At 41.3% G+C, this 26,760-nt stretch overlaps 1 protein-coding gene across 6 annotated transcripts in view; it reads right to left on the bottom strand.

The window, feature by feature from the left end:
• Rnf24 (ring finger protein 24) overlaps positions 1 to 26,449 on the bottom strand; it is a 45,763-nt gene extending 19,314 nt beyond the window's left edge. The window contains exons 1-5 of one of the 6 annotated variants that reach the window (XM_021655138.2): positions 26,267 to 26,374; positions 22,998 to 23,120; positions 22,267 to 22,372; positions 18,411 to 18,459; positions 14,134 to 14,253 (exon numbers count right to left, since the gene is read on the bottom strand). Coding sequence is in view for 1 of the 6 variants with exons in the window: in XM_060372233.1 (XP_060228216.1) it covers positions 26,267 to 26,442 (176 nt within the window). In the remaining 5 variants the exon portion in view is untranslated. Of the gene's footprint in view, positions 1 to 14,133; positions 14,254 to 18,410; positions 18,460 to 22,266; positions 22,373 to 22,997; positions 23,121 to 26,266 lie in introns of all 6 variants that reach the window. The other 5 variants (XM_060372234.1, XM_060372235.1, XM_060372237.1 and 2 more) reach the window with 5 other exon arrangements.
• Positions 26,450 to 26,760: the final 311 nt, after the last annotated feature.

Raw genomic sequence — 26,760 nt, 5'->3', positions numbered from 1 at the left:
TCTCTCACTCTGCAGCAATTCCCTAGCTTCCCTCAGGCTGCAATGCTATCCCATCCTCATTGTTTTGAGAATTGCAGGAACAAAAACCTGCAGCTACTGCAATGCTGTATCCTAATTATTTGTCTCATCTCTATTTCACTGTGGATCTTTCCATTTTACTTCATTTATAAATAACCTCATTATTTTGAGTCTACTTTTGTTTCATTAAAGAATGTCATAGTGGGCTGGTGAGATGGCTCAGTGGGTGAGGTTTGCTTGCTGCCAAGCCTGATGACCTGAGCTTGATCCCTGGAACCCACATGGTGAAAAAGAGAAAACTGACTCTTGTAAGTTGTCCTCTGACCTCCATGTACACACAAATAAGTAAGTAAATGTAAAATAACAGTAGCAGCATAAAATACAATGTTATAAAGTTTTATTACTTTATTTGTACTTTGCTTTAAAAAAAAAAAAACTTTAAAAATTCTAAACAGACCTGGCTATGGTGGCCCAAGGATTTAGTCCTAGTACTTAGTAGTCAGTGACAGGTGGATCTCTGTGAGTTCAGGCCAGCCAGGGCTATACAATAAGAGCCTGCTTAAAAAAAAAAAAAAAAAAAGTCTGGAGTTGGAGAGCTGGTTGAGAGCGCTGGCTATTCTTCCAGAAGGTCCAGATTTGTTTCCCAGCACCCAGGTGATATGGCAGCTCACAACTGTCTATAACTTTACTTCTAGGGGACCTGAAACTGTCATAAAGACATACATATAAGCTAAACACCAATGATCATAAAATAAATCATTTTTTAAAATCTAAACAGTCCCTTTCACAGTCTTCAGCCTACCCTGCTCTGTAATGGTGACGCTCACTGATCCATGTGGGTGTGAGCACAGGTTCTCCTTGGCTGGCACTGCCCGGTCAATCGAGCCTGAGCTGCTGCCTTTAATTTGTGGGGCATACTTGGAATCTGAATGTTTGCTATTATGACCAGTTCTTTCGCTCTGCCATATACAAAGGGTTATTCTTTGTTGTTGTTTTGTTTTGTTTTTCAATACAGTGTTTCTCTGTGTAGCCCTGGCTATCCTGGAACTTGCTTTGTAAACCAGGCTGGCCTTGAACTCAGAGATCCACCTGGCTCTGTCTCCTGAGTGTTGGGATTAAAGGTATGTGCTACCACACACAGACCAGCTAAAGTATCAGTTATTCTATTTGTCAGTTTCATAAAGACTCACCCCTATCTTTTTACATAATGAAGTCTCCATTTAAAATTGTTTTAAGCATCTCCTCAGACCTTTGAGACTTCACTGTAGTGAATCAAACTTGCCATCTCCTATTTTCTGATGTCTTAGGCACACAGTACAGTGTATACACTATAATATTACAATTATAATCTATCAGCTGCTAATTATTGGATTCTGTGCTTGGTTGGTTTCTTTTTTTCTTTTGAGACAGGATGTCTCTATATAATCCCTGGCCTTAAACTCACAAACTTCCTACCTTGGCTTCCCAAGTGCTGAGGTATACATCATGGCTGTAAGTACAGAATTTAAAAAACTCCAACCATCCATCATAGGGGTCTCCATGTAGCCCTGGCTGGTCTGAACTCAAATATGTAGATGAGGCTAACCTCATACTCACAGAGCTCTGCTCCCCCCTGCCTACTGAGTACTTGGATTAAACACATGTGCCGCCACAGCTCGTCTACGTACAGAGGTCTTAAATTGTTAAAGTTGTTTAAAACAGGGCTGGAGAGGTGGCTCAGTGGTTAGGACTGCTTTTCCAGAGGACCTAAGTTCAGTTCCCGGAACCCACATGGCAGCCCACAGCTGTCTCATCAGTCCCAGGGCATCTGACACCTTCACACAGACACATGCGGGCAAAACTCCAAGGCATATAAAATAAAATAAGGCCATATTGTTCCCAAGAGAAAAGTAAATCTTTTTCACAACAAAAATCAAAGTAACAACTATGTCAATAATAACTTTACCCCTATTTGCCTGTGGATGCCAACTTTTTTTTAAAGGTTTATTTATTTTATGTACGTTAGTGCTCTATCTGCACACCAGAAGAGAGCGTCAGATCCCAATGATGGTTGTGAGCCACCAGAAGGCTGCTGTGAGTTGAACTTAGGGCCTTTGGAAGAGCAGGCAGTGTTCTTAACTGCTGAGCCATCTCTCCAGCTTTGGATGTCAACTTTTTTTTTTTTATTTTAATTTTTTATATTAATCACAGGTTATTTACTTTGTATCCCAGCTGTATCCCCCTCCCTCTTTCTAAGTCCACTGCTAGGCGAGGTCCTCCTCCCCTTCCATCTGACCCTAGCTTATCAGGTATCTTCAGGTCTGTCTGCCATGTCCTCCTCTGTGGCCTAGCAAGGATGTCAACTTTTTAAAAAAATTTTGTAGGACTATCACATTATCAGTACAAAAGGTACCTCCTGTTGTTTTAATGTAAATCTACCTATTCACTAGAATATACAGACAGACATGTAAAGAAGAGCTTTAGTATGAATTTGTTTGAAAACCATTTGATTGGCTTGATCTGCTGTGGTAACAGTAGTTCTGTGAGTTGCTGTGTGCTTGGCACACATTATCCCCAAACCAGCATCCCCAGCTCTCTCCCCATCAGCAGCTCACATTCTTCTGCCTCTGGCACTGCACAGCGGGGGGTGATGCATGATTCATACAAAGCCGAGCACTCACAGTTATTCATGCTCAGCACTTTGAGCAGTTAGCTATGAGTGTCTGCATAAAAATAAAATAAAAATAAAAATCCTCTGACCAAATCTATGGGGATAAACATAAGTATTTAGAAGGAAGTCTAACAGGATGACTATTTAACAAAACTACGGGTTCCCACAGGACCTATTTTCTCACCGTTTGTTTTGGGAATTCTATTGCTAGGATAAAATAGATAAAATACCACGACCAAAAGCAACTTGGAAAGAAAAGGATTTATTTCATCTGACACTTCTAGGTAACAGTCCATCACTGAGGGAAGTTGGAATAGGAACTCAAGCAGAGGCCACAGAGGCTTGCTGTAATGGAGAGCTTTCTTATAACCCCCAGGACCAACTGACCAGGGTGGCACCACCCTCTTTAGGATTAGGCCCATTCCCATCCAATTAAAAAATGCTCCATCGACCTGCCCAGCGGCTAATATGGTGGGGGTGTTTGCTCAGCTGAGGTTCCCTCTTCCTAAGTGACTCTAGCCTGTGTCACTCTGTCACACCGGGTTTACAGTGCCAGCATGAAGTACCTTCTGGGGAGCAGGCCTTACACCCACCAGCAAGCTGGTGGTTACCCTCATAGCCATTATGCTATTGCACCAGGAAGCACATGTTGCCAGGCCAACAAGGTCCAGTGACTGGTGAGACAGGAAAGGTCACACAGAGAGCGCCCGCCTAACATGTAAGCCATAAAACTGACAAATCAATTTTTTAAGACAGTAACCAGAATAAGCATTTTGCACAGTGCTTTACAGTTTATGGCTAGAATGTGTATATATAAGCTTTACGGTCTTTATAAGCACTTTAGGTTGAATATTATACTTTCCAATATGCAGATTTAAAAAAAAAACAGACTCCAAACAGTGAAACTGGCTTCCCAAACTGAACACCACACCTGGACCCAAACCATTTACTTTCCCCCAAATCCTGCGGCCTCTGTGGACTTTGTGCGCGCGCACGTGCCTGTCAGTGCTGGAGCAGATGCACAGGGAGGCGGCACCTAGCTGGTTCCTGTGGGCACTCAGCTGATACACCCCAGCTCACTCACTTGTTCACATAGCCGCAAGGAAGGCCCACAGCACAAGTCTAGTGATTCTGAATGAGGCATATATTTAAAGCTTTTCTAAGGCCAGGGCTGGTGGCACACACCTTTAATTCTAGCACTAAGGAGGAAGAGACAGACGGATAGAACTCTGTGATTTGAAGGCCAGCCTGGGCTCTACATAGTGAGTTCCAGGATAGCCAGGGCTATTTAGAGATCCCAACTCAGAGGAAAACACCAAAAAATATGTTTTCCTATAATTTTATATTTACAGAAAAGCTACATGGAGTTCCTATACTCTTCACTTAGTGACCCTTAATATTAAATACTAAATCACTCAATATTAAATCACGTAATATTAAGTGCAGATCTGCACTCAAGATACTTGTCAATAAAACAAAACAAATCAACAATTAGTCATAAGTTCCTGGAAAAATCACAGGTCACCAGATAGAAATCAATACAGCTTTGTTTAATAGAACAGTCATGGAAGATTTAATTTGTTTTTAAATTAAAGTACTTGTCTTTGTTCAGTCTCTAGACAAAGTAACTTAATTTTATTAGTAATAAGTATACAAAGGTTATTAAAAGACACTAGATGTTCTCCATACGGACTCCCTTTTCATACTGGTAGCGTTAAAATTGCTGAGCTAAGTGAGTCTAATTCAAACTCTGAACCCTTAAGAAAGTTTAGTTTTCACATACTATTCCATTATTGTATATTGAATACACACATATTCAGGCTGCTTTAGAAGAAGTGGTAAGATCTTTTATACCATTCAGTAGGTTCTCTTATTCTTGGGGCCTAGGGCCACTGATACATGATCCCAGCCCCACCGATGGGTTTTTAATTCCTAGAAAAGATATTAGGTTTTCAGAATCCATATAGGGCCTGAGAATCATTGAAGAGAAAAAGTACTAAAGAAATAAAGCATATTTACAAACAACAAAGTTTAATAAACCATAACCACATTTAGAATGGCATAAAGCAAGCAAACAAATTTTAAAAATGGATATTCAGTCATTGTATAGGCTTTAAAAAGACAGAAAATCTATGAATTAAAACAGCCTTCTATCAGGCTCATGACTAACTAAGCGATCCTCAAACAGTTATAAATTCAAAGTAGGAGTGCTGCTTTTTGTGCATTTTGACACTGGGTGATGATTATCCTGAGTTTCTAGCTATTGAATCCTAGGCATTACATTAAATATCTTTTCGACTTCTAGGATCACCTTGTTCTTTTAGAAAACATCCAAAGATCTTACATGTGTGTATGTGGCACTGAGGACTGAACCCGGGTCTTTTATATGCTAGACAGGCACTGTGCCGATCGAGCCACAAACCCAGCCTAACTGCATGCTCAAGATAGTTTCTGGCAGAGGATAGGATTACTGGGATGGTAAGGGGAAGGGATGACATGGGTTTCTTCTGTGAATGACTCTGGTTCTGCTTTTATATTTCAAAGCATCCTGAAAAGGTCATAAGCATTCCAGAATGATGAACAATCTCTCTCTTAACAGGTTTTTAAAGAGTCAAGTCTTGTAATATCATTAGTACTGGCAGGTTTCTTCTCTTTATATAATACAAACATTTACATGACTGGTATTACAACTTTCATCACATAAAGCACTATTATTTAAAATGGAGATATTAGGAAATTCTGAGTTCCTCCTACGGCAAGATTAGAACTGATGAAGCCTTAAAGATACATGCCCTCAGTAAGGTCACTGTATCTGGGTTGACCTACTCCCTACTGACTCTAGGAGTAACTGAGCTCTGTGGAAAATCCACACAATTATAAGTTAGCTTATAAATCCTATCAGCTCAAGTAATGTCTTTCAGACCATCCCTCTATAATAACCCAATTGCAGAAAAAGGAATAATTTATTCTTTTTTAAAAATATTTTTATTATTTATTTTATGTGCATTTGTGTGAAGGTGTCAGATCCTTTGGGATTGCCATTACAGACAGTTATGAGCTGCCATGTGGATGCTGGAAATTGAACCCGGGTCCTTCGGAAAAGCAGTGGTCTTAACCGCTGAGCCATCTCTCCAGCCCCCCAATTTATTCTTTTGTGCTGTACTTTAAGACCAGGTCTTGCCATGTAGCTCTAACTAGCCTGGGATTTAGACCAAACTGTCCTCAGATGGTGCTGGGACTGCAGGACTAGACACTACATCTGAAAATGACAACTTCTTTCTGTTTTAAGATTTTTTATTACTTTTAAGTGTGTGTATGTGTCCATGTAGGTACACACACACACAAATGCAGCTGTCTATGGAGGCCATATGTCCCTGGAGTTGGGAGTTATATGCAGTTGTAAGCCAAATGACACGTGCTGGGAAATGAATTTGGATGTTCTATAAGAGCACTACTTACCCTTAACCACTGAGTCCTCTCTCCAACCCTAGTAATGGCATAGTCTTAAGGAATATTTCCATTAAGTTGGGAGCCTTTTTTCCTCTAAAAGAATGATCTATTTTGAAAATCTGTATCAGGTATTAGAGATATAGAGCCCTTCTTTAGAGGAAGAGATATAATGAAGAATGTTCTTAGTTTTCTCTTTTATGATTAGCAAGATAGTGGCACAGGGCTGGAGAGATGGCCTAGCAGTTAAGAGCACTCACGGGCTGCCCTTCCAGAGACCTGAGTTTAAGCCCTAGCACCCACATGCAGCTCACAAGCATCTCTAACTCCAGTTCTAAGGGATCAAATACCCTTGTTCTGGCCTCTGTAGGCATCAGGCACATACGTGGCACACAGACATAAACAGGCAAAACACAACATGCCCATACACATAAAATGTGTAAAGAAATAAGCTGTTTCTTAAAAGTTTAACCAAGCTTGTGCAGGTGCCGACGGTCTGCCCTCCTCTCTTGCCGTGCCGTCTTCCTTTTCCATGTGATTAGGGCTCTCAGATGGGCAGGTGTTGACACTTCCCAGCTATCCTTGCTTTTGCGCTTGTCCACGCCACATGCAACAGATGTACACGGAAGCGCACTGACAACTGTCGTCTACTTCCCACTTCACCCCTTTCCTGGCCTTGTCTTCTGTAATGTGGACACCATGTCACCAACTTGCTCAGGGAGAGTTGGAGATATAACTCACTTGCCCGGCACGCACAAGTTCTGGGTGCCATTTACAGCATGACAAATATGGGAAGAGGATGGAGTTATCCACAACTGGAACGTAGAATGGCAAGAAAGAGTTGGCTGTGTTTAGTATGAGGTCCCTTACTCCATGATTCTTCATGCTAGACCTGGGACAACTGTTCCATTCATGTTTTAGGAGGTTTTCTAGACTGAGAGCTGATCTCATCTCATATACTTACCATCTAGGTCAATGCTATTTTTAAATTATTTTATATTCATAGACATTCGAAAAACCAAATTGTAGTTCAGAAAAACACTTTTTGCTAAGATCATATATAAGTCCTAGCCCTATGTTCTGACATCACATTATATAACTAATTAGAGCACAATATTACACAGGAAAATTTAAATGTGATATCTCTCTCTCTCTCTCTCTCTCTCTCTCTCTCTCTCTCTCTCTCTCTCTCTCTCCTGTTCTTCCAGACAGGGTTTCTCTCTGTAGCCCTGGCTGTCTGTAAACTGGGCTGGCCTGGAACTCACAGAGATCCACTTGCCTCTGCCTCCCCACTGCTGGAATTAACAGTGGCAGCCACTGACCAGATACAATGTGACAGCTGAAGTAGTCTGAAGACATTTACCAATTACTTCCACAGAATTACAACACAAATGATCAGCCAACTACCTCTACCCGACTGATATATCCTGACTCCAAACCTCATTTGTGCTACAGGTTTAATATCATTTATCTGAAATGATTGGGACCAGAACTGTATCAAGGCTTTGGATTTTTTTTGGGGGGGGCAGGAGGAGCAGATTCTGAAATAATGTCCCTATCTCCTCTCTGGGTAGTTATAGAATGTGAAATATTGGGGGTGGGACACAAGTCTAAACAGTCATTTGTGTTTCTATATATCGAATACACAATTCCACTGTGAGCAGTCACATGAGGACTGTGTCATCATGTTTACTGCTCAGAAAGTCTCAACTTTTGAAGCATTTCAGATTTTCAAATTAGGAATATTCAACCTATAATACATAATAGTTGGTTATTCAAAATAAAACATCTAAGTTTTCATCTCGTAAAACTTAATAATTAAGCCAGGCACACCTGTAATCCCAGTACTCAGGGAGGCAGAGGTAGGTGGATCTCTGAGTTTGCAGCCAGCCTGGTCTACAAAGTGAGTCAAAGGCTACACAGAGAAACCCTGTCTTGAAAACAACAAAACCTTAACTAAAGATGTAGTGTGCAAACTTAGAAATGATCATAATGTCTGAGTTGTGCAAAACAACGAACAGAAAAAAGTTACAAGGAGAAAAACAGCAAATAAAAATGATAGTGGTTCAACAGATTTCATCACAATAACTCCAGAGTCTCATATTATTACCCTGTATATGGAAAAATATGCCAACGATCACATCCATGCACACACGGGGAATGCAAAAGAACTAATCTTTTCCTTTTCTACAAGAAAGCCACTCTTCACTCTATACCTACAGTAACTATTTAGAGCACATGTCTCCTCACTTGTGATTGAGTCATGGCTCAAGTCAGTTTTCTCTATTAACAAAAGTCATTCCACTCATCCCTCCTAAAGGTCAATATGCTTCTGAGAACCTTAAGATTTCAAAAAGACAGGCAAAATGAAACTTGAAAGTCAAACAAACCAGTCCCAAATGGCCACATATGACTGTGTTTCTATCAAGGACAGAGAATACAAACAGAAGACTGGCAGTTGCTTAGTGTAGAGTACAGAGTGGTGACTAGAGGAATGAGGCCCCCTCTTAGACAACGATAAAGAAAATGTTCCCAAATTATGGTGACAAATGCTCAGCTCTAGGAACAAACTAAAATCCAATTAATGGACATCTAGAGATTTATTTGCATGTGTGTGCCTATGTAATTTTTGTCTACCACATGCAGGTGCCTAGAGGCCAGAATGAGATGTTGAATGCCCTAGAACTAGAATTACAGATGGTTGTGAGCTGCCTGATGGGGGAGCTGTGTATTGCAGAAGTAAACACATTTTTTTGGTTGTTTAAAATTTTTATTTTAGGTTTTATTTTATATATGAGTGTTTTGCTTGCATGTATATACATGTAGTAGCACATACATGTGTGCCTGGTACCTACAGAAGTGAGAAGGAGAAAAGATGGCTTAGTGGTTAAGAGCACTGGCTGCCCTTCCAGAGGACCCAGGTTCAATTCCCAGCACCCTCATGGCAGCTCACAACTGTCTGTACCTCCAATTTATTAAAATAAATAAATGTATTTATTTAAAAAAAAAAAGGAGTGAGACGGAGGCATTAGATCGCCTAGAACCGATGTCATATAGATGGTTGTGAGCTACTATGTAGGTACTGGAAACTGAACCTGGGTCTTCTACAAGAGCAACAAGTGCCCAAGTGCCGTTAACGGACAGACCATCTGTCCAGCCTAGACCTGAAGATTAAATAAGCAAACTATGAAGATGTAATAAAGCTATTCAAAAGAGGGGTAAACAACAAATTTTAAAACTATCAGAAATGATACATATACAACCTTCAAAAAAGATGAAAAAGTATTAAAGAAGTGGGAACAATTTTTTACATCTGACAATCGCTATAATGGAACCTCTGACCAGGCACATCTCAGCAGCCAGGCGGCCAAAGCTGGTATGTATCTGCAAAGGCTAGCTGTTTTGTGTTTACTCCTTGCAATGGTCTAGCCCTTGCATAGCAACAATAATTAGGACAGTACTTTGTTAGAGAAACTAAATTACATTCACAGTAACTCTGAAGTATTTAGTTGTAATTAGTTCCATCTGAGGCTAAGACCACAGTTAATAAGTGAAGCCAGAACTTGAATCAACGGCCATATGCTACCCCTATATCACTGTTTCCAAAAAATACCATTGGAATTTACTGTGCAAAAAAAATTTTTTTATATGTTTGATTTTGAAGAGAGTTAGCCTAATAAAAGTCAAATGCAAGCTCGACTTGATTTCACTGCATTTATAGGAAGTTAGCCCATGGAAACTATTGAAATGCCTCAGAAGTTCCTGTTTTAAGTTTTACAGGAACTTTTCAGTCAGATCATATGAAAAAGAATATTAAAGTGACAATTGTAATCTAATAAATATTAAAGTGTAACTTAGCGAATCAAAAAAAGGAGTTATCCATTTATAAATTCAGACTAGATGATACTTGGCATATAAGAGATGATAAATCTGACATGAATAAAGCTAGTAAACCCAAGTAAAATGTTAGCTGGAATGGGAATATTCTTTTTTATACCAACTCATTAAAATTTTTTAAATGACTTATTTATTGTGTATGGGAGGGGGCGCTGTACATTGGAGTGTATGTCAAGGTCAGAGGACAGCTGAAGCATTTGCCATGTAGGGTCTAGGGGTTAAATTCAAAGCCACAAGGCTTGGTGCCAAGTGCTTTTAACTGCTAAGCTATCTCACTGACCCAACTGACATATTTATCTTAAAAAGACAAAAAATTTACATTTGTTTCTTGTAGAATGTACTAGCTCTCTGGACTCCAAAGAGTTTAAGAGTTTTAAGTACTGTGGTCCACTGCTTTGTAGGCCTCCTTACCACAAAAAGAATAGGTCAAAGATTGGGGTGGAGCCCACTACACCTTGTGGGCTCCGGTTGTATTAAAAGTGGGCAAGAACATGAAGCAATGAAGCGGTGACACAATTTCCTAAAAGGACTCTATAGAAAGGAAGTGTGTCTTATCTGCACCCATGCAGTGAGCCTTCTGCTCCGGGCCTACACACAGTGGCTCGCACACAGTCGCTACTCTAAAGCAACTATTACACTCAGCAGCAAGTAGTAAAGCAACTGTTGAATTCAGCAAGTAGAAATTCATTTCCTGCACTAAATCACTTTGGCTGAGATGAGAAATGATGACGACGATCTGTAAGCTTCAGCTCACCTGATTAAAAACAATTATGCTGATTTTATTTATGAGCATAAGAAAGGGATGATTTTTTTTTCCTGTGCTGGAGACGAAACAGGACCTCCTGCATCCTGAACAAGAACTCTACCACTAACATTCCTGAGCTCTTCTTGTGTACATCTTTTTCAATCTTAAAAGTTAATACATAATTACATCATTTCTCCCTCCTTCCTCGCTATCCAACTCATGTCCTCTCTTGCTGCCTCTCAAATTGATGGCCTCTTTTTCTTTAATTTTGTTGTTTTTGGTTTCTCTGTGCAGCCCTGGCTGTGCTGGAACTCTGTAGACCAGGCTGGCCTCAAACACAGAGATCTGCCCACCTCTGCCTCCTGAGTGCTGGGATTAAAGGTGTGCACTACCACCTATTTAATTTTCCTTTGAAGTCAAGGCTACTTTCCTGAGAACAAGGATTCAAGAAATAAAAACAAAAGGTGGTAAGTACGGAAAATTGGAGCTTTTCTTTAATTTTAAACACAAACAGACAACACACAAGTAAGACTTGCTGAGTGGCTTGTTTGTATGTACATGATTTCAGCGCTGACCACTTGGTATTGGATGACCCATTAGGGAACAACTCATTCTCCCTCCCTCAGCAGTGGGTAGAGACTGTCCCTTTCCATGTCAGCATGTCTACTGGTACTGCCATTGTTCAGGTCTTGTTTAGGCAACCACATTGTTGAGTATCACAAGTGTAGCTTCCTTATCATTTCTAGGAGACACAACTGTGCAGCTCCCTGATCCTTTGGCTCTCGCAATCTTTCTGCTCCTCTCCCGAGGTTCCCTGAACCTTAGGTATGGGGATTTTGTTGCAGATTTATCATCTGGGCTAGGTATCCACTATCAGCTGTTCTCTGAATTTTGACCAGTTGTGGGTTTCTGTAAAGGTCTCATCTGCTTGCAGTCTGTTAAGACATCCCTTTCTGATGGCATGCTTCAGTTTTAGGAGATCACACCACAGTCTACTCCATTTTAAGTAAACAGCATATAGCACAGGTGCTAGCACATACTTTAATGACCTTCTTACGATGATTAGAGATTGCCTAGAGATGGTTACTAAGCTAAGAACCTTAACCTTAACCTATTTAATTTTCCTTTGAAGTCAAGGCTACTTTCCTGAGAACAAGGATTCAAGAAATAAAAACAAAAGGTGTTAAGTACGGAAAATTGCAGCAGGATAAAATGAGTATTAAAGGAACGTGAAGTTAAGAAGTATCAGAGAAATGATCAAAGAACTCTTTAGCATAAAGGGCAATTTTTTTTGGGGGGGGGTTTGAGACAGGGTATATCTGTGTAGCCCTGGCTGTCCTGGAACTCAGAGATCTGCCTGCCTCTGCCTCCCAAGTGCTGGGATTAAAGGCATACACTACCACCACTACGCAGCTGATAAAGTAAAAATTAGTCAATGAAGAATCTCTGCTTTAAGATTTTTTTGAAGTGTGCAGCCTTCTCTTTTCTTTAACCTATACCCAATTACATGAAAATACAGTATTTTAAGGATATATATATATATATCCCAAAACGTTTTAGAGAGAAAAAAATATAAAACATTAAAAATGCAAAGCATAACCTATGGCTTTTATTTCTATCTTTATAGAAGATATGTACTTTACAGAGCTGACGACTCAGACTCTTGTACATAATAGATTTAAGCCAAATTAAAATGGGGACACAAACTACTAACTAAAAACTGAATCAGATTACATTCAAGCTAGCAAGCCTCCAATAGAGCAAGTCTTAAGAGTATTCAAGAATTTGAAATCACTTTGTAATACTTCTGAGAAGCCAAAAATTGGACAAGTGAGGTTCTTCAGTATTATACTTTAAAAAATTGAGGGAAGCAGGTTTTTATATTCCAACTAGCTTTGGATCAAAGTTTTAATTTTCTAAAATAAAATATTGCTTAAGAAATAAGTAATCTAAAAAAAAATACATACGTATCGCCATTTTTCATATGATTGAGGAAATAAATTTAAAACCGGTGTCATTTGTGGTGTTCACTTCTTATCTTGTTTTTTATTCCAGATTCATTATTTCTTGGTAATTTAGTAACAGTTACCCCAAAGAATGAGTGGAATGGACTGAGATCCGAGGAAGTGCTGGATTAAAGCAAACCAAGAGTCTGACTTTTCACCCTAACCTAGTATGCTTTCCTTCCATTGCTTGACTAAAAGGGACTTTTATATACTTGCATCTTTAACTTGCAGAGATATCAAGAGTACGTGTCAATTTTAAATGAAATAATTCACATCTTGATATGATACTCAAAAAACAAAGGCAGTACCACGAACACAAAAGATTAAATCCTCAAATCAAACAATTCAATTTCTCTCATTTTAATTAAACTTATTTCTAAAAGAATACAATATAAAGTTACAGTGGCAGCCTCTCATATAAAGTGTATTTTATGGTTACCCTAAGGAACTCTTTGATGAGATAAAGATCTTACAGAATTCTTGCTAACAAATGTAAAAGACATAGCAGAGTAAGAAAAGTCATCACTATAGCCCGAATGAAATGCCTTACACTGTGACTACCCACCCTCTGGTCTTTTGCTATACCAGAAACGGGGTAGATAGGTACCACCTCTAGATGTGATACAATGTTGAATGTAATGCAGGGAACAGCAATGAACTGCACCATGTGATGAAGAAGCAGACAAAGCCCAAACCTGAGTGAGAGGCCCAGGACCAGGACACGGGTCCTGTGATGAGTTCATAACATAAAACAAAAGGAAGCAGAACTGTACTGGATAAACCAGAGACAAAATGACCTGGACTCACCTATAAAACACCTCGGCAAGGGAAGGGGAAAGCAAAAAGGCTAAGGGGAAACAAGTGTGACAAAGTAACTGTAACTCAGTGCTTCTCAACCTTCCTAATGCTGTGACGCTTTAACACAGTTCCTCATGCTGTGATGACTCCCAACTATAAAATCATTTTCATTGCTACTTCATAACTGTAATTTTGCTACTGTGCATTTTCAGATGGTCCCTAGCAGAGGGAGGTTGGACAGAGAACCACTGCTGTAACTACTGAGCATGAGGTGGAGTACCGGAGCACTCAGACTACCCAACAAAACCTAAGCCTGCTGCAAACACAAGTTTGCGAAGCAACATAGTTGAGCTGGGTGTTGAGCTGGGTGTGGTGCCTGAGGCCTGTAATACCGGCTCCCAGGAGGCAGAGGCAGGCACAGCTCTGTTGAGGTCCAGGCCAGCCTGGTGTATGTAGTGAGTTTCAAGCCAGCCGGCTGTATGGTGAGACCCTTTCTCAAAAAACATAACAAAAGCACCACCATCACCAACAAAAGCAAAGTAAGAGAGTTGAGTCTATGAAGAAATAATTACCTCAGTAGAAAATAAAGGGAAGCCGTGGGCAAAATCCACTTTACTGGTTTTTCAGTGTACCGAAGTAGGATACGTTACATGGAAAATACCCATTTCTCCTTGAATAAGACAGCCACACACCTACAGAACATAAATATTGTTTATATTTGAAATACATTCTTTTACTGAAAATCTGCAAAACAGAACAGTTTTACAGAATATACAAAGAAAGAAAGTAGGAAGAGTCTCCAAATACAAACAAATCCTTTCACGGATGCAGCTGCCCCCTCCTCAGAACTGCCCTGCTTTCACAGAATTCTGGAGTTGTAAATGAATGAATGATGACAGTGAACAGAACAGAGAACTGAAACACCAACACAGAAGTTACAGCTGCATTCAGAACTGAATGCTGGATTTCCTTCTTTTGACATTTGATCACTTCATTTTCTGAGACAATATCTTAACCCACAACATCCACAACATATCCCACGCATGGCGCTGACGAAGATGCTGTCCAGCTCACTTTGTAAATTCTCTTCCCATGAAGTTCAAAGTAAAGCGGCAAGAAAAATCAATGTCCAGAAATGTCTTCAAAGCACAAAATATTCTGCTTCTAATTCAAGCGATGGTTTTGTAGTTCTGGGGACTGTTTAGGCAAATGTCCCAGCACATACATACCTCCCATCCCACAGCACTGATTTAACACTATTGCTTTCTTAAAAAAAAAATCAATAGAAAAAGTCTACAGGGCTGAAGAGATGGTGCAGTGTTTAAGAGTACGGTTGCTCTTCTAGGGGTCCTAGGTTTGATTCCCAGCAACCAACTGTAACTGTTCTAGGGAATATGACAAATTCTTTGTCTTCTGTGGGCACTGCATGCAGGTCGTGCCCAGGTGTGCAGGTGAAAAACAATGCCCACATACATAAACAGAATAATGTTGAGAATGTACGAACCAGGCATAGTAGTTCATACCTGCAATTCTAACAAACGGTGTGGTAACTACAGGGTAATCTGTCTCAAAAAGAGAGAGACACAGGGTATGTTAGTACAAGCCTGGAATCCTAATACTTGGCAGGCAGAGACAAGAGGACCAGTGAGTGTTTAAGGCCAGTCTGAGCTACAGCAAGACCGTGTCTCAAAAATAAAACAAGGGGCTAGAGAGATGGCTCGGTGATTTAGGACACGTGTTGTTCTTGCAGAGGACCTGGGTGGTGTGCCCAGGATCCACACGGCAGCTAACAGTCCGTAACTCTGGCTCCAGGGGATCCAATGACTTTCTGACCTCTGTAGGCTCCTACGTGCATGTGCTACAAACATGCACACAAAATATTTTAAGAGTAAAATAAAATGTGAAAAACAAAACGAAAAAGCCCTACACACTTTCCCCGAGGGATTTATAGTAGCCCTGAAGACCTGTGAGAAACGTGTTCCCACAGGAAACAACTCCAATGATGAACAAATTCATCCATGTAGTACTCTGGACCTCGCATGAATTGACCCTGATTTGAACCTTACTCTCCACTATTTCTCTAAATACTACACGGTAGTCAGATGCTTCCCCAAAGATGGGCCCATCTTTGTGTTGATTATTTCTACTATCTGCACATCCCAAGTACCCCCGATCATTGATAAAAATATGTCTACTTTCATGTTCTCTCTCAAACATCTATCTCTCTCTGAATAAAATCTGCCTGATTCTCTAACCCTTCCCATGAAGTTCAGCCTTCTCTCCTTCTATGCTTTCCCCGTCTTGCATTGGTCTGCTGGATACCTGTCTAATTGGAGGTTCTGTGTGACACAGAATTGAAACTAAAAATTATCATCAAGGAAATTATTTCCTCACAGAGTGAATGATTAAATGGGGACCAAAACAAACAAACAAAAAAAAACAAAACTGTCCCAGAAACCTAATTGTGACCTTAAAACAAAGGGTCTTTGCAGGTGTGATTAAGGATTTGAAACTGGTTGTGGTAGTTTAATCCCAGAAATGAGAAGCAGCAGCAGGAGAATCAGAGTACTGCATAGCTATGGTCTACATAGCAGGTCCAGGCCAGCTGGGGCTACACAGCAATTCTCTCTCACAAATAACAACAAAAAAAGCTAAGGATTTAGAGATCAATCTGTTTAGATTGTATAGATTACGCATCTATTGACAAGTGTTTTGAGAAAAATGTAAAATGGAAGGATTCTTCTGGAGTCACTGGGGAGCTCAGCAGCCTTGTCTCCTTGATTTCCACTTTTAGACTTCAGAACTGCGAGAAAGGAAATTTCCGTTGCTAGAAGCGTCAACTTTGCAGTCATTTGTTCCGATGACTCTGAGGAACCACACATCCTCTTTGTCCCGTTTCAACTGTAATCATTTTTATTCACATCCTTTAGCTGCTGCAGTCGTTTTTCAGCTGCTCTTTGCAAAGATGTCTGACTACTCTCCTGGGAGCTGGCGGCATAAACTCTGAGAGGAGACGGGCTCCTGGCCCCTGACTGGTCAACCTCAAGGGGTCACTTCTTTGAACTTTAATTTTATCACCCATGAACAATAAATAATTTCGGCATAGTTGTACGGAGGGAATAAGTAAACCTGTACTACAGCTATCCGATGCTTTTAGTGCAGTCTAATCCAGGTAAAAGATTTTGCATAAAATTATCTGTAGATATTGATATACCTTTGTGATTTGAAGAAAAAATATCTTAAAATTTCCTTCTGGGCCAGATGTGGTGGTGTACACCTGTAATCCCAGCACTTGGGAAGCAGAGTTCGAGGTCAGCTTTGTTTACATCTGCAAAGAGAGTTCTAGGACATCCAGGGCTACATAGTAAGACCCTGTCTCGATAGATAGATAGATAGATAGATAGATAGATAGATAGATAGATAGATAGATAGACAGACAGATAACTTTTGGCTTTTTTTTCAGAGACAAAACTGAAAAACCAAAGACTGAAGAAACTTTAATTATAGCCATGCACACAATTCAGTCCAAGTTGCAGAGAGTAGATGCTATTTGAAGTTTAAAGCACAACGTATAATTTCACATACTCAGACTTGGGAGAGAATAAAAAAAATGTAAGTAGTTCATAATGGTTTTTGCTTTGTTTAGATGAACTTAATAGGAAATTCAGAACCATTCAATCTCCAAATGAAAAAAAAAATTAAGACAACATACTATTGTGAGAAACAGGATTGTTTTTTCTTTCTTTCTGTCACAGGTAGTTTGCCCACCAACATTCCATAAACCTCCACATATGAAAACTTGTTTTTGACAATGCACTCTACCCCACTCCACATCCCTGAAATCCTGGAACTGGGTGGCTTGCAGTGTCAACCCCTTCTTCCTTTCCATCATTTAATTTGCACCAACTCTTTTAAGAGTAGGCAATATGAAACTAGAATGCAAAATCTGAACGAGGCTATTAATGTTGAAAATCAAAAAGATCATTATCATCACTTATACTTCTTTTGCCCTTAATTAAACTAATATTAAATTTGCTAAAGGGTATAAGGAAATGCCTGGCACAAGCACCTGTCTACTTAGAACATTAGTAATAAAATGAGACAAATTTTAGCATATATAACTAACCCTCTATTGAAGCTTATGGTTTATAAAGAAGTAAACTTTATAATAAGGTTAAAAAAAAATTACTAATCCAAATGACCCGAATTTTAGAAGATAAAGATGAAAATAACAAGCAAACCTCATTTTAAGAGATGTTAATAAATGAAAACAGATAAACTGGAAAAAGTCCCAATGTAAAAGCACTGACTTCTGTTGACAAGCAATTCTTCTATGCTTAGCATTAAATTCCCAACCATAGGGCATTAAGCTTTCCCAAAGCAATTTCATGACACAGGCTTCACTTGCAATAGCAAGTGGCTTCTATTCCTTGACACTGCAGGCTTGCTTCACTCTTGAGGCAGACACCACAGAGCAAGGCTGGCGTAACTACCTCTTTGGTGTGACTAGAGTAGATGGAAGGCCCAGGCTGGCTTTCCAAGAGTGGCCAACCCAAAAGAAGGCCACAGGCCAGCTATTCAGGGACCAGCTGTCCCAGAACAAAGTGTCTAGTTCTTACCTCCAGAGCAGACAAGGTTTATCCAGCTGGCTCTCAAAGGATGGCACTAGTGGAGTGCTCACAATTCCTTTTCAACCATCTGGCATTCTTTTAAAGCCTGCAGTTTACACAGGCCTGCATTCTGTGGGCTGACATGCTCAGATTATAAGAGCTGCCATTATTCATTTACATAAGAAAGTGGAGTAACTACCAAATAAATTCAAGAAACAATTTCTAAAACTAAAACTCACCCTCAGTTTTAGTGTGAAAAGGTCCTTGGTTCTTAAACAAACTTCCAAACTTAAAAAGAAAAAAAAAATTAACACAATTAATGAGAAAATAAACTTAAAACAAAAGCACTTAATATATAGAAACAAACTTTTTAAGTCTAGTAAGACCTAACTCTGGTGGGACTTTTACAGCCTGTCTATAGCCTTAACATGACTCTCAAAGTATGTTGAAATGCTACATCTATCATTCTGCCTAGCTTGCTAGCAGGTAAAGAGAACATCTTACAGTTACTTGAAACAAACAAACAAACAACAAACCTGTTTCCCAGATATGATGACATTTATCTACAATCCTAGCACTTAAGGAGGCAGAGACCTGAGGTTCAAGGTCATCTTCCAACTTAAGATCAAAGCTTGCTGGGCTATATTAAATACGATCTCAAATAACATAAACAAACAAACAAGCAAATAAATAAATGCATGAATAAATGGATAAATAAATGAATAAATGGATAAATAAATAAGCAATCTGTTTGATGACACACTGGGCATTTGAAAGTTTTAGCACATGACTATAATCTTAGCATGATGGACAGAGGTAGGAGGATAGTTCAAGCTGAAGACCAGCTGGGTTGAGATAGGGAGATCAGGCTAGCCATGGCTACACAACAGTAGAATTGTTTCAAAAAGGAATACAAATAACAATGTGGAATAACATGAGGAAGGAACCTCTGAGCAAGCCAAATAAACACTACCTGGCTCAAAAGTAAACTTTTTAAAAAAAGATTTATTTATTTTTATGGGCATTGATGTTTTGACTGCAAGTATATATGTGTGAGGATGCCAGAACTACTGGAACTGGAGTTACAGACAGTTGTGAGCTGCCATGTGGATGCTGGGAAGCCAACCTGGGTCCTCTGGAAGAGCAGCCAATGCTCTTAACCACTGAGCCATCTCTCCAGCCCCCCAAATTAAACTATTTTATCAAATGATCAAAACGATTTTATCAACTGACCAAACTGCTACAAAGTGCTACAAGCTGCTCATTTGTCAACTGTAGACCACTTTACTAACCTATCACATGAGGTAATCTGGGGAACCAACAGGCAAGAAATTGGGGGGTTGAGAAGGGGAGAAAAGAGAAAGAAAAAAAAACTAAATAGGTCATATTTATGACCAATAAATCTTAGAGGGATGTAAGTATTCTAAACAAAAATATTAAAAGAGATGACTCAGAAGGTAAAGATGCTTGCCTCCAAGCCTGATGACCTGAGTTCAATCCCCGGAGCCCACATGTTAATAGGGAATGAATTTCTGTACATTGTCCTTTGACACCTACATGTACCCCATGGCACAGATACACCAACACAAAATAAGTGTAATTTTCTCTTTAAGTATTAAAAATATTATGTCGGTGTGCGCACACCGGTAGGATTTGCTGAAGGGGGCAGAGGCAGGAGGATCACAAGTTCAAGGCCAGCCTGGGCTACACAGTTTTAGAGGATGGAGAGATGGCTCAGTGGTTAAGAGCATCTGCCTGCTCTTCCAAAGGACCTGAGTTCAATTCCCAGCACCTACATGGCAGCTTACAACTGTCCATTTCCAAGGGATTGGACACATTCATACTAATGCATGTAAAATAAAATGAAATAATTTGTTAAAGAAAAAAGAGATTCTTGAAAATCCGATAACACCAAGAAAACTGCATATAATTCTGATTTTGAGGGCTGGAGAGATGGCTCAGTGGTTAAGAGCACTGTCTGCTCTTCCAAAGGAACTGGGTTCAATTCCCAGCACCCACATGGCAGCTCACAACTGTCTCCATTTCCAAGAGATCTGACACCTTCATGCTGATGTGCACAAAATTAAATAAATTATTTAAAGAAATATTACGTTACAGTGAAGTATAAATTGAAGGTTATAACAATTTTTCACTGAGTGCCAAAATGAGAAGTTCTCATTATCTCATTTGATCCACAGGACAAATAAATGGAGTGTATACTTTTATTTCGATCATACACATGAAGAAACTGAGGTTTTCAAACTTTCCAAAGCTGGGTATGATGGAACACACGGGTCACCCAGCACTTAAGGGGATGAGACTGGGAATCTCAAGTTTTGAATCTCAAAAAACTAAACTAAAAACTCAAACATGTCACATGTCAAAAGTTGAAAGAGATAGAATTCAGTTCTAACCAGTTTGATGTTAGAACCTAGGTTCAAGAATATTAGTATTTGCGCTGGAGTGATGGCTCAGAGGTTAAGAGCACCGACTGCTCTTCCAAAGGTCCTGAGTTCAATTCCCAGCAACCACATGGTGGCTCACAAACATCCATAATGAGATCTGGTGCCCTCTGCTGTCATGCAGGTGTACATGCAGGCAGAACTCTGCATACATAATAAATAAATATTTAAAAAAAATTAAAAAAAAAAGAATACTAGTATTGGACCAGGATGGTGGTGCATGCCTTTAATCCCAGCACTGGGGAGGCAGAAACAGGTGGATCTCTGTGAGTTCAAGGCCAGCCTGGTATACAGAGTGAGTGCTAGGACAGCCAAGGCTACACAGAGAAACCCTGCTAGAATTAACATACAAGAGAGATGCAATGCGTTGTAGAGAAAAGTCAATACAATTATTATAACTTTTTAACTTTTTTTTTCCCCTCAGTTTTTCAAGAGACAGGGTTTCTCTATGTAGCCCTGTCCTGGAATTGGCTCTGTATAACAGGCTGGCCTTGAACTCAGAGATCTGCTTGCCTCTGCCTCCTGGGTCTTGGGACTAAAGACCTGTGCCACCATGCCAGGCTTTTTAACCTCTTTAAGTGTAGCAAAGAAAAGAAAGAAAAAAAAAAAAAAGAAAGAAAGAAAAAAAGGAAGGAAGGAAAGAAGAAAACAAAAACGAAAGGATTTTCTTGTTAGAAAAATTAAAAGGTAAGAGTTACCTGGCTAGACGGAAAATGTTGGTTGTGCCTTTTGCTCTTGAATTTCAGAACAGATAAGGATCTTGTTCCTGGCATTCTAGTGAGACTAGAGTCAAGAGTCAAGAAGTACCCCCCCAAAAAAAAATTTAAAAAAAAAAAAAAAAAGTTGAGCTTGGTGACTCGGGCCTTTTATCTCAAGGCTCAGGGAGGCCTCTGCCTAATCCATGTGAGTTCAAGGACAGCCTGGTCTACAAAGCCAGTCCAATCAAGGCTACGCAGAGGAAAAAAAAAATATTAAAAAACCCAAACAAACAAAAGAGAAGGTAAGTCATGGGTAGTTAGGGCTGGTAGACACGACATAAGACAGGCAAAAAGCATGTACTTTTCACTTGAGACATTTAACTATCAGGTAAACAAAGCGATGGTTGGGAGGCAAACAAAATTTATTAAATGTGGTATTGTGATTTTAAAGACAAAAGTGAGAACCTGCCTGTGTGCTGAAGTGGAAAGACTTGCATAAAGTTAATGATGCAAGAGCGAGGCACAAATACAGGAACTGTGAGTAGTGAAGGGATATGAGACAAAGAAGTCGGGAGGAAGGTAGTCTCTAATAAGAGGAAGACAAAAGCAGGAGTCCTAAGGACAGGATTCTAGAGCTCCTGAGAGGAAGATGAGGGGCTTCTGAGATCTTCTAAACCTTTACAGCCTTAGAGAGACATAGAGAGAAGACAGAGATAGATCAATCGATCGATCGATAAGATAGATAGACATATAGATAAGTGAATAAGTGAACAAATAAATAAATAAATGGCTGAGTCACTCTTAAAAAATTAATGTTCAGCTGGCAGGCAGCTAGTTTCAGGACAGCCAAAGCTATACTGAGAAAGCCTGTCAAAAAGCAAGCAAGCATACAAACAAACAAAAATTAAAGTTCAGCCAAGTGTGGTGGTACACACCTTTAATCCCAGCACTCAGGGAGGCAGATGGATTTCTTAAGCTCAAGACCAGGCTGGTAGATATAGAGAATTCCAAGACAGCCAAGGCTACACAGAGAAACCCTGTCTGGAAACAGAAAGTAATTAGCATGTTGATATGGGTATGCGAGAATTAAGTTGTAGCTGCATCATCATTTTCAGAGGTGGTGATACTTCGACTTTATAATGTTAATGCAAAAATGCTGCTTTATATACAGTACAAACTGGAAAAAGTATGTTTAGGACCCATGATGGTACATTGTTCAACTAGATGGGATTTAGACTCATCATGGGTGTCTATAAAGGTGTCCCCTTCCCCCAAAGGCTTGACTGAAGAAGAAAAGTGGCTGAAAAATAGTCCAGCAGTTAAAAGCACTGGCTTCTCTTTGAGGACTGGGGTTCAATCCCCAGCACCCACATAGCCACTCACAACTGTCTGCTACCCCAGTTCCATGAATGTGATGCTCTGGCACCAGGCAAGCACACTGGAACACAGACAAACTTGCAGGGAAAACATCCAGAACACGGGAGACAGGAGAATGGTAAACTTTGAAAAAGAAAAAAAATTGAAGAGGAAAAGAGCTCCCCTGAGGGTGAATGGCAGTAACTCCACAGACTTGAAGTAAACTGAGCATCTGCAAGTATCACTGTTGCTGCTTCTCAACTAGACACAATGGACTGCCTTGGACTCCTGCCTCGGACTTCCACCATACCCTCAGGTGTTCAGCCATGTCATCTGGGTCAGGTGTTCTGTCACGGCAATGAGAAAGGGAGCTAATCCAGGGCCATGTCTGAAGTTGTTGGCAATTGAATCCCAAGCCAAAATTCAAATGATCCTGGGGGGAATGAAATTCAAGTTAGCAACTCAACAGCTTTTGTTTTGAGAGAAGATCTCACTGTGTAACCCTGGCTGGCCTGGAACTCACTATGCAGTGAGATCCTGTTCCTCCCCACCCCCCCCCCAAAAAAAAGGATAATTTAAACACAATGTAATCCATTTTTCTTTCTTTAAAGTTTGTAGTTGTTGTTATCTTGGTTTTTCAAGACAGGGTTTCTTTGTGTAGCCCTGGCTGTCTTGGAACTCACTGTGTAGACCAGGCTGGCCTTGAAAGCAGAGATCCTACTGTCTCTTCCTTAAAGCAATAGGATTAAAGATGTTTGCTGACACACCTGTTTGGGTATGTAAACTACAGAGCAGAAACCAGGGGGATAGGATTTCCCGGGAGCTATAGTTACAGGTGATCTAAACTACTAATGTGGGTGCTGGGAACCAAATTTGGGTCCTCTGGTAGACAGTAAGCCCTCATAAACACTGAGCAATCTCTTAAGCCCCAGATATAGTAATTTTATACTTACACGCTGGGAGGAATGACAGTGGGAAAATATTCATAGGTTTTGTGTGAGACAGTCTCTTTATTATGTAGCTCTGACTGTCCAGGAACTCAGAGATCCACTTGCTTGGCCTGAGCACTGAGATTAAAGGTGTCTACCACACACCCAGCTTTAAACCATCATGTTTCTCGAACTTTCTATGTTCTAACAGACAGGCTAGGAGCTGAGCAGAGGCACTGCAGGCAGCATTCACTGGCATAGTGCACTGTTACAGACTGTGAGGTGCCAAGTAGATTCAGAAGCAAGGCTGCAGCGAAGTCCTGCATTGCCACACCAGTGAGCGGTGCTGGAACATCTCAGAGTTAAGTGTTGGATTGTGAATTGTTACTATTATTTTAGCAGGGTCTCTTGTATCCCAGGCTGTATCCCAAAAAGGGCGATGGATTGCAGGTGTGGGCCACCAAATCTCGTTGATTTGGTCCAAGGTATCAAGCCCAGTGTGTTCTGAATGCGAAGCAAGAACTCCCTCCACTAAACTACATCCCCAGGCCCTTGAATTAAATTTTGATCACTGAAGCTTTTGATTCTAATTTTTGTGACTCCCACATTCAGTTATGCACCCCATGTTGGGTTGTGACCGGCGGTTCAAGAAAAATGCATACAGCAAGAATAATGTATTGTCATCCGACCAGTGGAAAATCTCCTTCAAATTAAAAGCAAATGTTTTAAGCAGGGAGCCTCTACATAAACAGATGTTGTGGAGGTTTACATGTCATTTTGTACTGAAATTTTACTAGGAGTGAAAATATTTGTGACTCAAAAATAAGCAGTCTTGAAGAGAATCTTAAAGAAAATTGAACCCACTCAATTATTCATATATAAACTATTTTTTTCACCACCACCACTATTGTGACTCAAAAGATCATAACAGAAATATTTAGGAAATGTGTTTTTTCACTATAAAATTAGAAGGGTAAAAAAACAACAAAATACATTATTCAACCAGAGTAATGACTATCTTCTAAAATTCAAATACGCTTGGTTAAGACAAAATAACAAGGGGGCTGAAGAGATGGCTCAGAGGTTAAGAATAGGCACTGTTCTTCCAAAGGTTCGGAGTTCAGTTCCCAGCAACCACAGGATGGCTCATAACCATCTACCATGAGATCTGGTGTGCAGGCAAAAATCTGTACAAATAATAAATAAATAAATCTTTAAAAAAAAAATAACAAGGAAAAGCTTGTTGTTTATCGAGACAAGGTCTCATTATGCAGTTCTGGCCTGGAATTCCTATGCAGATCAGACTGGCCTTGAAATCAGAGATCCTACTGCCTCTTCCTCCCAAGCAATGGGATAAAGGCGGTTGCCCGCACACCTGGCTGGTACAATCTTAATCAGCTCTTTTTAACTGGCTAAGTGAACAGGCACATAGTCCTATCAAATAAGGGCCTACCCTGCTTCCTACCCTCTTTGGAGGGGAAGGTGGGAAATGAAGACAAACAATGGAGAAAAAAAAAGGTGTTGTTTTCTGGTAGTCCTGTAAGACGATCTTTTCTGCTAGGCAGCACAACCAAACGCACACGAAAATTCAGATCAAAGCCGGGGTGCGTGCCAGGGTAATATGCAATAAAATCCTTTGCCAAAGCACTGGGGGTTGGGGGGAGCGCCGACGACCGGACAGACAAGGAGACGGAAAGAACCTGCTAGACCACCTCTTATTAAAGCAGAAAGGCAAAAACAAAATTTGCCTGTACTGAAGAGTGGGGAAAGCAGTGCCCCAGATATATTGGGGGTATTCCTACAGACACGTACAAGTACAAAGACCTATTATCAATGAACCAAGCCCCAGAAAGCGATGTTCTAAACGTTGGCGTACTCCCGACACATAAATATATCACCATTAACCCTAAAAGCAAAGTGTTCTAAATATACAGAGACATGAGAATGCAGACTCATACTTTCAATGCATAGACCCACTGGCTTTACAATGAGAATCAACAAAACACCAAAAAAAAAAAAAAAAACAACCAAAAATCAAAACAAACCAAAAAAAACCCTGCTATCTAAAATAACATCAGGGACGGACGGGTCAGGATGCAAGTTATCTTTACACTTCTCTGCCTTTTGCCCTTTTGGACGACCTCGGGCCGTCTCATTTCCCAGGACACACACCCCTCGGGTCTCCGGAAACAAAGCCAGGGTCGTTAATTCTCCGGCCTGCGGGTGCACGCACGCCCCCCACCGCAGATGCTGAGGCGGCCCGATGACTTCCATCAGCAAGCACGCCAGCGAGGGAGGGCTCAGTGTGCCGCGCACGGGGTGACAACCAGGCACGAGACAAGCCCCACAAAGGAAGGAGTGGCTGGGGACCCGAAAACCACGGCCACTCCGCGGCCCCGGGACGCGCGTCCGTCCCCACCGCCGACGCCGAGGCGGCGGCTCCTCCATCCTCCCCCGCCCGGGCCCAGCCCGGGGTGACCTCCGGGTGACAGCCCGCGCCGCCCTTTGTGCGGGTGTGCGGGGACCGCCCCGCGGCCCCGCAGCCTCCAGCGGGGGCGAGGCCGGCGCGCTGCCCTCAGCATCCCGCCGCGGACCCGCGGAGCCTGCGCCGCAGCCGCGCGGCCCTCAGGCCGGCTCTGCGCTCACTCACCCGGGCGGCGGGCAGCGGGCGTGCGGGCGGCGGCGCCCGGCGGCAGCTTCTGTGCGGCGGGCTGCTGGCGAGCCGCGTCCGTGGTCCGAGCCGCTGAGGTGGCGGTAGCGACTGCTAGCTGCGGCCCCGGCGAGGGGCGGGCCCGGCGGGGGAGGGGCGGCCGCCGCGCCTCTCATTCATGCCGCGGGGGCGGGGTGTGGGACCCGGATGCCCGGGCAAGTCCCGCCTCCTCGCCGGGGGCGCGCGGCTTCATTGTCTGCAATGCGCAGGCGCGGCGCTCCTTGGCGAGGCTGGGCGCCCGGCTGCGCTGTAGGTTTGATGCGTTGATGCTGCGCTGCAAGGTTCGCGTCTTCTTTTCCCGTGTCTGTGAACATTTTTAACAGCTGAAAGAGTGAACTCGGCTTCCGTTGTGAACCCAGGCCCGAGAGTTCACAAAGGTGGGGCGCCCCTAGTTAGATGTTCCACCTGCTGTACACCCAGTGCCTGTACAGACA

Source organism: Meriones unguiculatus, chromosome 18 (genome assembly GCF_030254825.1).
Source record: "Meriones unguiculatus strain TT.TT164.6M chromosome 18, Bangor_MerUng_6.1, whole genome shotgun sequence".
Lineage (NCBI taxonomy): Eukaryota > Metazoa > Chordata > Mammalia > Rodentia > Muridae > Meriones > Meriones unguiculatus.
This window is presented reverse-complemented; position numbering and strand designations above follow the sequence as displayed.